Genomic DNA, 12,285 nt, shown 5'->3' on the forward strand with positions numbered 1-12,285 from the left:
TAGGGGTATCAACCTTATATTTTTAAGTGGCAACATACAATTTTCACTAGCTTATAAAGTAGGAAATAATTAATTAAGAAAATAACTGGTCGCAATTAACTTTTGGTACAGTTTTTCAGAAGTTATTAACAATTTAAAGTAATGACTGGGAGTGATGAGTGAGTTCTGCTATTTTGATCACTAGTAATTTCTTAATCGTATCTTCGCCAAGGTACAATAATGAGAATAGTATCCAAATGAATGGTCCAAAATATGTAATTGAAGAGTTAATTTTCTGAATTAGATCATTTTTAAGGTAAATAAATATGTATGTAACGATTTAAAAATATGAAATTGACACCCTATACGTTATAAGGGATGATTTTAAAAAGTTATAAATAGCTTAAGAAATAAATCTAATTAAAAAACATTAATTTTTTAAATTTCAATATTGTATTTATTATGAGAGTAATCAAGTGGTTTATGATAAACCAAATAATGAAGTGATCGGAAAAATTTCTTTCAAGTAAGTCAGAAATAGATGCGTATTGATGTTTAATTCCCAATTTAGGAAAAAAACCAAATACTTGACTTTGGGGGTGGTTTAGTTTTACTGGAGGCTAATTACTATACAAATGATTCATTACCTTAGGGCTTACAGCAAGTTGAAAAGTAAAATTGTGTTATTTCGACAGCCATTTACGCATAAAAAATAATATCCTGAACAAACTCTTTTCAACTCTAGTTCAATAAAATACAATCGTATTTTATTAGCTTTTGTTATAAAATGAAGTTTAAAAAGTTTAATTTGTCTACTTAATGATGTTATTTCGATAATCCCGCGAGAATAACAACAATCATTAGCCTAAAGTCTGTCTTATCAACACGGCGAAATAATCAAAAAATATTATCCTACTTCATATTAATATAATTTACATTCATTGGTCCCAAACAGTTGTAGGGCTACTTTTCAAACAATTCAAATATTAATTACTATTGTAAAAATTATAAACAATTGCTGTTATGGCTGTTATATTTGCTCAGAATATCTAAAAAAAAGTTTGTTAAAAAAAAATTGCGTGATGTTAAATAGATTTTTTTATGTATTTGTATTAAATTAAAAATAATATAAATAATAAGTTTTTTAAGTTCTTTTTCAATAAAAATTCAGTGTTATGAAATTATTATCTTCACCAAAATTACTAATTTTCAAATATTTTAAAAGTTTCTCTTACAAAAAATATAAATTTTAATATACTACTAATAAATTTTAAAAATCAATAGTACGTAATTATCCATAGAATAATAATATTCGAAAAGTTTATGATGACAATATCACCGAACACTAAATAAACCAATTAACATCGAGTAAAAAAAAAAGTATTCAATTAATTTAAATATAATTTTGAGACTTTTTCTGTATTAGCTTTGAATAATAATAGTTTTATGAAAAAATGATTAAATATTTTTATAGAAAAAATAATTTCTTACATATTGTCGTTTTAGTGTGGAAACTAATTAATAGTTATTTTATTCATTTGATGTACAAGCTTTTTTTTTTTTTAAGGTGATGTTGTTACACAACATAATACTTGAACCTAGTGCACTCTAACATTGTCTCCATAAAGTAATACGGGTGACTGGTCTTGCGGTGGGCAGTGAACAGAGAGCGTGCGAGACCGAACGGTTTTAAGGAATAGCTATTAGGGTTGAGATGTATAGCTATGATTATAATTATAGCAAATAAAATATTTATCTTAACTTCAATATTTTATTTCTACATCTTCAATTAACGTGATGGAACCAATCATCAATTATTTATTTAATAGCAATAATAGAAAATTGGATATAGGAGCTCTCTTACTAATTTGCAAAATAATTTAAGTATGTTGCTAAGGAAAATGATATATAGAAATAATGAATCTTGAGTGGTCGGTCCATTAAGTATTCACTACCGTAAAAAAAATAATTTAATAAAAAACTTCTATCTGAACTTTCAAGTAGTATTAACAAACTGTTAATACTAAATTTTTTATCATCCAAATGGAGTTAACAAAATATAAATGTGGTGATTCAATGCAAAGTGTTATCTTTTGGTGTGATAGTAAACCATTTTACGTCGGTAAATTGATGTAATAACAATGCATCATTAAAAAATATATATCAATTACTTCTATTACAAACCAATGTTTGTTGGTTTGTAAAAATAATTATATTTTTTACGGAGATGATAACAAATTAAAAATACCGTTAACGAGTTTCCATTCAAAGCCAACGATATGATTTATATGATTTAATATGTTATTAAAAGAAAACGTCAAATAAAAATATATTTAACAGCATATAATAGTATATGGTTTCACTACAGCGCTCTAGTATATAAATAATGAAAAACTCTGAAACGTATCATAGGACAATGTAAATAAAAATTATTTTAGTTAAAATAACTGAAGAAGATTATTTTAAATATCAATATAAATATTTTGCAATAAAATTAAATTTTGGAAATTTATGGCAATTGTGTAAGTAAATAAAAAAATACTAATCATAATTTATAACAGTTATTTTATAGAATGACTTTTAAGCAAGATACTAGAATTATTACTAATAGGTATTTTAAAAAGGTACTATCATGTTTCAAATGTTTATAAGAATTATTTTTAAAAAGCGCTCTACTTAAATATTTTGTTTATTGCAGTAAACAAATTATTCCACTAAACTTTTTGGTTTATAATAAATACAAGCAGTTACAAAAGATATTGACTTATAAAAAATTTAAGAATGTATTGGTTTAAACTTAAGCCAAATATTTTCTGGAGCATTAACAAAGCTTCCAATAATATATTTTATAGGTATTTGTGTTTTTTCACAAGGTAATACTTCGTATTTAGATAGAATTTCAGATAAAGCCAATTTCATTTCAATTTCAGCGAACCGTTTAGCTGAAAATAAAAAAAAGTTACAAAATCATATCTTGTTGTAGTTCACAAGTTTTTTATTCTAACCTATGCACTGTCGAGGGCCATCACCAAATGGCATATAAGTGTTCGGATGTAACTTGTTGATGTTTTCATCGGAAAACCGTTCTGGATCAAATTCATTAGGGTTTGGAAAATATTTACAGTCATAATGTAAAGATCTTACGGGTATGAGTATTTTAGTTCCATTTTCTAAAGTGATATTAGTATCCGGTAATGTGTATGGTTTAGTAACGACTCTTGTTAAAAATACAAGTGGAGGATATCTTCTCAGGGTTTCTAAAAATTAAGTATTTATTTTATATGAAAAACATAACAGTTTAGTACTTCATTAGTTATTTATTTTATACATTAATAGTAAAAATATCATTTAAATTAATTTTATTTTAAAATAATGAAATATTAAAACGTTTATAAATAGTTGTACGAATTAAGATAATTTTTTAGATTTTTAAGTGTATTTAGTAATACATGTAATTCATTGTATTATTATAATAATGAACTACTTTAAAATTTGGTTGAAACAAAAAATAATTTTTTGTTTCAATTTAATTATTAAATTCTCCATTTTTACCTTTGATAACCATGTTTAAGTATTGAAGATCACATAAGCAGTCATTATCTAATTTTCCATCATTCTTTGATTTTATTCCAATGATTTCCTCTCGAACTTTGTCCTGAATGTTTTTATGTAATGCAAGCTCATATAGACAGAAACTCATAGACGTGGATACAGTTTCAAAACCCGCAACAAATAAAATGTATGCATTTGCTACTATGTCCATTTCCGAAAATTTATCTATATAAATATTATAAGCAATATAAATTTCTTAAAAATTTATGTCGATAGTAAATTATACAGAATAACTGGTTCAGCAACTAAATATCTACCAATAAGTGAACACCACTGTATTCACTTATTAAGACACATGAATTTTATCTCTCTAGCATCAAAGTTGTGTAAAATGTTAATTTATGATGTATGAATTTAATGACAAAATTTAAAACGTTTATTTTGACCTTTAAATAGAATTGACAATTCAAAAATGCGTTCAATTACATCAGTTTTTTTAACTTAATTTTAATATAGACAATTTAATTATTATTTAATTTAACTAAAATATTCATAATTGTAAGTATATGAAATTATTAGTTTTAAATCCAGATATTAAAAGATAATTCAAATATATATAATCTATCATATAATTTTAAAATTCGATAAATCCTTAACTGTTGGATCACTAGATGATTTACCCTATTCATAAAAAAAATAATAATAAAATCACAAAATATAGTGCATATGTGATATACATGTATATTTAGAGTTATTGTTAACTTTTTATTTTTCCCTTTTAAGTTACCATAAAAAGTGCACAAAACAATATTTTTAACTTGTATAATAAAGAAAATGATAATATATTATTATTATTATAACAAAATATGTAAACAACTAAGTACAAAATTGTTTTTAAAACCATGCATATAAATTATTTTATTCAACTCAATTTTTATTCCGGATGTCTAATAACTTTTAATCAATATCAAATCAAAGATATTAAAGAATAGCATAAAATTAAAATAAACCAAACTAATCGATAGTGTACTACGTGAAATCAGTTAATAAAGTGAAAAATACTAATTCGTCTAATTATTTCCTATTGGTTTGTTTTTTGTTGTAAATAAACAGTCTCTAATAGAATATTAACCAAGTTTCAACAGTGCATTTTAAAATAGTAATGTATGTCACTATAAAATATTAATCTACACTGGAGTATATTATTCTGAGCTACAACTGTGCTATGGTTTTTTTAATAATCAATCGAATTTTTAACCTTAATTGTGGTTAAGCAATCTGCTAACTGTGTCTCACCCAATATTATCAAAAGTATGAAATAAACCTTAATTTTTTTTTGAAATTATTACATTCTGCACACCATAATTAATACACTATAAAATAATTATATCCATTCTTTTCCCCCTTAAAATTAAATCATTTTTGTTATTTTTTTTTTTTACCTAATTAGGATATTTTTCGTATATATTGTCACAACATATTTTTATTATTTATAAATTTAATTTTTTACTGTAATCATAAAAATTTAGACATTCTTTTGGTATATTTATATATGTTTTAAAATATACCTTTATCATTTAAAGCTGGGTTTAACACTAGATCTTCTCTAGCTTTCATAAGTTGTTGGACAACATCTTTCCGTTCAATTTTACTCTCAATCCTATGGTGAATAGTTTGTTGAAAAGCGTTTCGAAAAAAATCAATTGATTTTTGAGGTTGAAAACTTGACGGCATAAAGCGTAATAATGATGGTTGGGTTAAAAAAACAGATACAATAACGTGAGCCCTAATTGAAGGTTGAAAAGTAACTTTTCCGTAATTACGAAACTCCGACTCAGGATCATTGATAGTATCCAGGTCCAAACCAAAAGCACATTTTCCTATTACATCCGTTGAGTATTTGCCCATCATATCTCTAATTTCCATTTGACCAGAATATTTGATAAAATTTTCATTAATACATTCCAGTAAGCTATCACTGCATATTTTTATTTGTTCTATCATATATTTTAGCTTATTAGTAGTAAAAGTAGGACTAAGTTTTTGTCTCATAGTTCTCCATCGTTCACCGCCAGTTTGAAATATGTTATGACTTAAGGGGTTCTTAGGGTTATTCAGTGAACCTCGATCAGTGAAATAGTTGAAGTCTTTAATTAACACTTTACCTGAAAAAAATTTAGAAATAAATAAAATGTATTGTGATGATAGATTTGAATTTAGTAGAATTATCTTATCTAAAGTTATATTTATATTTTTACAACTTCTTTAATAGATATTTTAAACATTTTGAAGGCTTGTCTTTTCGTGGTCTTTAAAATACCTGTTGAATTAATTTATTTTCAGACTTGCATTTGATTATTTTATATTCCCCAATAATTATAAAATAATTGGTGTAACGACAAAGTTAACAACTTTCCATAATCCATAATCCCATCTCAAAGACAACAAATTTATAATTTTGAAAGTTTTATGTAAATTTTTTCGGCATTACAATAAACTAATTTAATAAATGAGATAAAATCATATAAAATTTATGATAATGTTATTACCAATGATCTCTGGATCTTTAATGAAAAATTCAGGTGTACGCATACTATATATCCCAACAAATGGTTCATCGTCAATTTTTCTATAAATATCTTCTAATACTTCCATAAAATGTTTCTTCAAAGTAATAGACTGAAAAACATGGCCAAATAATGGAACAGGTGACCATGGACATTTTACGCCTAATTTTGACCAATAATCATAATACCACGTAGTATACAAATATACACCAATAATTATTGCTGGCAAAAATGACAGCATAAAATCAAAATTATTGAAAATAATCGTTAACATTTTAAAAGAAAATGTTTAATACTATATTATTATATACTCAAATATACAACTCTATTCACTAATATTATAACTAACTTCCTGAAAATCTATTGAGCAACAAGAGATAAAAATATATATTAAGTCTATTAACTGATAAACCATACAATTCGAGGAGGGGCAAAATGCAAAGATGTAAATTTAATTTTTCCATCTATTTAATCAATTATCCTATTATGTTTTAATGAAGTGTTGTGAATAACAAAAACAATCTTTTTTTTATCAATTAACCTCTGTGCTGTATTACATAATTCTTATGTATAAACATATATCATATGCTTATACATATATCTGTATATATATTTGATTTACAATTTAATACTAACATGTAATTGTTATAAAAATAACTTGCATTATTCTACGGGATATCGAGTCATGATATTAATAATTAACACATCCAGACAAAATAACCTACATTTATTTAATGTACTTTTGACAAAAAGAATAGGTCAATGGTGCTAATTAAGAATTGAGTCATTCAAAAAACTACTAATTCTCAATAAACACACATCAGATGATAAACTACTAGATATTAAAATATTATTAAAGTTGATTATTACTATAAATATAGCATCAAATAATCCAGTTTGTGAAATATAGTATGAAAAATGTGAGTTAATTAGAAAAAAAATTCATATTTTATTATAANCGCTACTATGCAATGTCTCCACTATGCCGCGACCCCACTGTGCTACCGTTTTTTAACTTAATTTTAATATAGACAATTTAATTATTATTTAATTTAACTAAAATATTCATAATTGTAAGTATATGAAATTATTAGTTTTAAATCCAGATATTAAAAGATAATTCAAATATATATAATCTATCATATAATTTTAAAATTCGATAAATCCTTAACTGTTGGATCACTAGATGATTTACCCTATTCATAAAAAAAAAAATAATAAAATCACAAAATATAGTGCATATGTGATATTCATGTATATTTAGAGTTATTGTTAACTTTTTATTTTTCCCTTTTAAGTTACCATAAAAAGTGCACAAAACAATATTTTTAACTTGTATAATAAAGAAAATGATAATATATTATTATTATTATAACAAAATATGTAAACAACTAAGTACAAAATTGTTTTTAAAACCATGCATATAAATTATTTTATTCAACTCAATTTTTATTCCGGATGTCTAATAACTTTTAATCAATATCAAATCAAAGATATTAAAGAATAGCATAAAATTAAAATAAACCAAACTAATCGATAGTGTACTACGTGAAATCAGTTAATAAAGTGAAAAATACTAATTCGTCTAATTATTTCCTATTGGTTTGTTTTTTGTTGTAAATAAACAGTCTCTAATAGAATATTAACCAAGTTTCAACAGTGCATTTTAAAATAGTAATGTATGTCACTATAAAATATTAATCTACACTGGAGTATATTATTCTGAGCTACAACTGTGCTATGGTTTTTTTAATAATCAATCGAATTTTTAACCTTAATTGTGGTTAAGCAATCTGCTAACTGTGTCTCACCCAATATTATCAAAAGTATGAAATAAACCTTAATTTTTTTTTGAAATTATTACATTCTGCACACCATAATTAATACACTATAAAATAATTATATCCATTCTTTTCCCCCTTAAAATTAAATCATTTTTGTTATTTTTTTTTTTTACCTAATTAGGATATTTTTCGTATATATTGTCACAACATATTTTTATTATTTATAAATTTAATTTTTTACTGTAATCATAAAAATTTAGACATTCTTTTGGTATATTTATATATGTTTTAAAATATACCTTTATCATTTAAAGCTGGGTTTAACACTAGATCTTCTCTAGCTTTCATAAGTTGTTGGACAACATCTTTCCGTTCAATTTTACTCTCAATCCTATGGTGAATAGTTTGTTGAAAAGCGTTTCGAAAAAAATCAATTGATTTTTGAGGTTGAAAACTTGACGGCATAAAGCGTAATAATGATGGTTGGGTTAAAAAAACAGATACAATAACGTGAGCCCTAATTGAAGGTTGAAAAGTAACTTTTCCGTAATTACGAAACTCCGACTCAGGATCATTGATAGTATCCAGGTCCAAACCAAAAGCACATTTTCCTATTACATCCGTTGAGTATTTGCCCATCATATCTCTAATTTCCATTTGACCAGAATATTTGATAAAATTTTCATTAATACATTCCAGTAAGCTATCACTGCATATTTTTATTTGTTCTATCATATATTTTAGCTTATTAGTAGTAAAAGTAGGACTAAGTTTTTGTCTCATAGTTCTCCATCGTTCACCGCCAGTTTGAAATATGTTATGACTTAAGGGGTTCTTAGGGTTATTCAGTGAACCTCGATCAGTGAAATAGTTGAAGTCTTTAATTAACACTTTACCTGAAAAAAATTTAGAAATAAATAAAATGTATTGTGATGATAGATTTGAATTTAGTAGAATTATCTTATCTAAAGTTATATTTATATTTTTACAACTTCTTTAATAGATATTTTAAACATTTTGAAGGCTTGTCTTTTCGTGGTCTTTAAAATACCTGTTGAATTAATTTATTTTCAGACTTGCATTTGATTATTTTATATTCCCCAATAATTATAAAATAATTGGTGTAACGACAAAGTTAACAACTTTCCATAATCCATAATCCCATCTCAAAGACAACAAATTTATAATTTTGAAAGTTTTATGTAAATTTTTTCGGCATTACAATAAACTAATTTAATAAATGAGATAAAATCATATAAAATTTATGATAATGTTATTACCAATGATCTCTGGATCTTTAATGAAAAATTCAGGTGTACGCATACTATATATCCCAACAAATGGTTCATCGTCAATTTTTCTATAAATATCTTCTAATACTTCCATAAAATGTTTCTTCAAAGTAATAGACTGAAAAACATGGCCAAATAATGGAACAGGTGACCATGGACATTTTACGCCTAATTTTGACCAATAATCATAATACCACGTAGTATACAAATATACACCAATAATTATTGCTGGCAAAAATGACAGCATAAAATCAAAATTATTGAAAATAATCGTTAACATTTTAAAAGAAAATGTTTAATACTATATTATTATATACTCAAATATACAACTCTATTCACTAATATTATAACTAACTTCCTGAAAATCTATTGAGCAACAAGAGATAAAAATATATATTAAGTCTATTAACTGATAAACCATACAATTCGAGGAGGGGCAAAATGCAAAGATGTAAATTTAATTTTTCCATCTATTTAATCAATTATCCTATTATGTTTTAATGAAGTGTTGTGAATAACAAAAACAATCTTTTTTTTATCAATTAACCTCTGTGCTGTATTACATAATTCTTATGTATAAACATATATCATATGCTTATACATATATCTGTATATATATTTGATTTACAATTTAATACTAACATGTAATTGTTATAAAAATAACTTGCATTATTCTACGGGATATCGAGTCATGATATTAATAATTAACACATCCAGACAAAATAACCTACATTTATTTAATGTACTTTTGACAAAAAGAATAGGTCAATGGTGCTAATTAAGAATTGAGTCATTCAAAAAACTACTAATTCTCAATAAACACACATCAGATGATAAACTACTAGATATTAAAATATTATTAAAGTTGATTATTACTATAAATATAGCATCAAATAATCCAGTTTGTGAAATATAGTATGAAAAATGTGAGTTAATTAGAAAAAAAATTCATATTTTATTATAAATTTATATTAGGTGGACCTTGTACGATATTATACAACTTATTTCTATTTTTAATTTTTTTTTTTTAGTAGGATTCATTAAATTAAGTTAACATTAAAATTATCCCAAAAATGTATGAAATGAAAGTTGATTGAATATTTTTTGTTTTAAGATAGTAAATTATGTAAATATCAGTTAGAAAACCAGTAACTATTTTATCATTTTTACTTGAAGTTTTTTATATCCAATAAAAAAAAAATGAATAAAATATTTGTAATTACTTTTAAATAGGGTTGCCTGTGAAATAATTTTTCTAAGGGTATTATATAAGTTACATGCATAGGGACAAATACGGAAGTACTTCGGTTACTTAGAACCCTCATGGAAGTCATCAGTATCCTCAGATACGTTTTCAAAAAAACTTTCTACGTGACGCAAAAATTATTGATAATAGTTTAATCCATAGAGACATCATTCCTTCCACGAAATTCATAACACACATCATAACACAACAACCTATTTTTCTACTGAAAATTGTATTTTTGGATATGAGATTAAGAGGATTGCAAGTGAGGAAAACATTCATAAAATATATATTATAAATTTCTATTATGATTTTAAATAATTGTCCAATGACCCCCTCTCCGTAAAAATTTCAATATACGCACCAATAATATCAATAAATAAACACTTCACTAGTAAAAATTTAACAACAAAACCTATTGATACAAAGACTGGAATGTTTGGACTGAATAATAAATTTTAATTATCCTAATTGGCAATTTTAGATATTTATGAATCGGTGTACTTTTTAAATTGTCATAGATATTGATTTCCAACTTTTGATTAATGATTCTAAGCATTTGTGTGTGGTGATTTTCAATAAAATTAATACGATATATGTGGATTTAAAAATAGTTGTTATTTATTTGGGATATGAATTAAGTTTAAGATCCTAATTATATTCCAAAATAAATTTTAGAGTTCCTATTAAATTAAATTTTTTTTTCTTACATCTTATAAATAATTAAATCACATATTAGCATTTTACTTAAATATTTTATTATTATAAAATTAAAATTCTAAAAAAATAGTATTTCAGTATTTAAAAAAAATGTTGCGATATTTTTAGACTGCAATAAAAGACAAATTATAATTAGTCGTTTTTATAGAAACTATTTTTTAACAAAGTTTCCCTAATTAAATAAATTCAGATTATTTTTTTTTTATTTTTATGAGAAAATTGTTCAACTAATTATAATTTGTGGTTTTTTAACTTATATATTTAAAAAAGTCTATCCAATGAGAGCTGAAAATTATTATTAACAGACACAAAATAACATCGTAGTAAAATTAATACCACATCAGATATGCTGGAACAACTATTATTTTGACATGGAATTTTTTTCCTTTCAATGGTAATAAAATAAATACTTTGATATTACTAAAGATTATAAATTAAACTACACTATCCTTTTTTTAATAAATGTTTTCATTATAAAGTTAACGATAAATTTAAATATACCACATATTTTGTTGTTTAAGATTTTTTAATGAATAGGGTAACTCGTCTAATTAACAAACAATTAAATGAAACATATATCAAGTATCAAAATGACATGACAGATATATTATTTTGGGTTGACTTTTAAATATGAATTAATTATTTTATTCAAAAAAGTAAAACACTACTTTAATTCACTTGTAATACAAATATTTTAGTCAAATAATAACCAACATACTGAAAAATGTTAATTAGTTGAATGAAATAATTTCTTAGTATATTTTATGCTCAATCGGTTGTACTGTTGCAGCAAGAATTATTTTTCTTTATTTTCGTGTTTTTCCTCTGTTTAATTGATTTCAACAAAACAGGGAATAAGACATTATGTACCGTTACAATCTATAGAAAATTAAAAAATAATTATTGAAAATACTTTTATATAACTTATTTCAAGTCATAATTTAACAATATTATATCATAATATTGACTTCAGTTAATAGATATGTAGGGGTTTTATACCAAGCCATTAGACTGCAAAGCACGTCTTCATTAGACTAGACACTGTTAGGTTAGAGTAGGGTGTAGATTATGGTGGCATCAAAAATCGAATGTCTTATTTTTGTTTACGCTAAACCTTAATTTTTTTTTTAATACTATAAAAATGA

The 12,285-nt window shown here is 24.2% G+C and overlaps 1 protein-coding gene across 3 annotated transcripts; it reads right to left on the bottom strand.

Annotated features, from left to right (window-relative positions):
- Positions 1-2,652: 2,652 nt before the first annotated feature.
- Positions 2,653-9,542, bottom strand: LOC126904558 (probable cytochrome P450 6a13). Of its 3 annotated transcripts, none has more exons than XM_050683679.1 (5): positions 9,163-9,542; positions 5,100-5,696; positions 3,532-3,756; positions 2,985-3,236; positions 2,653-2,921 (listed from the first exon to the last, which is right to left on the bottom strand). In XM_050683679.1, exons 1-5 carry the CDS (start codon positions 9,452-9,454, stop codon positions 2,755-2,757), a joined length of 1,533 nt encoding a protein of 510 aa, XP_050539636.1. In that variant the 5' UTR covers positions 9,455-9,542; the 3' UTR covers positions 2,653-2,754. The 3 variants fall into 3 exon arrangements, with proteins under 3 accessions (XP_050539636.1, XP_050539635.1, XP_050539634.1); XM_050683678.1 differs by lacking the exon at positions 5,100-5,696 and adding an exon at positions 8,182-8,778; XM_050683677.1 differs by lacking the exon at positions 9,163-9,542 and adding an exon at positions 6,081-6,450.
- Positions 9,543-12,285: the final 2,743 nt, after the last annotated feature.

The sequence above is a fragment of the Daktulosphaira vitifoliae genome, unplaced genomic scaffold, assembly GCF_025091365.1.
Source record: "Daktulosphaira vitifoliae isolate Bord-2020 unplaced genomic scaffold, ASM2509136v1 Scaffold_4, whole genome shotgun sequence".
Classification (NCBI taxonomy): Eukaryota; Metazoa; Arthropoda; class Insecta; order Hemiptera; family Phylloxeridae; genus Daktulosphaira; species Daktulosphaira vitifoliae.

Bases quoted from the DNA above. Each gene is read 5' to 3' on its own strand.
- LOC126904558 (XM_050683679.1), bottom strand. From the start codon at position 9,454: ATGTTAACGATTATTTTCAATAATTTTGATTTTATGCTGTCATTTTTG. The intron at 5,697-9,162 runs GTAATAACATTA...AATTTTTTTCAG, and splicing joins TAAAGATCCAGAGATCATTG to GTAAAGTGTTAATTAAAGAC. The intron at 3,237-3,531 runs GTAAAAATGGAG...CTTAATTTTTAG, and splicing joins CTTAAACATGGTTATCAAAG to AAACCCTGAGAAGATATCCT.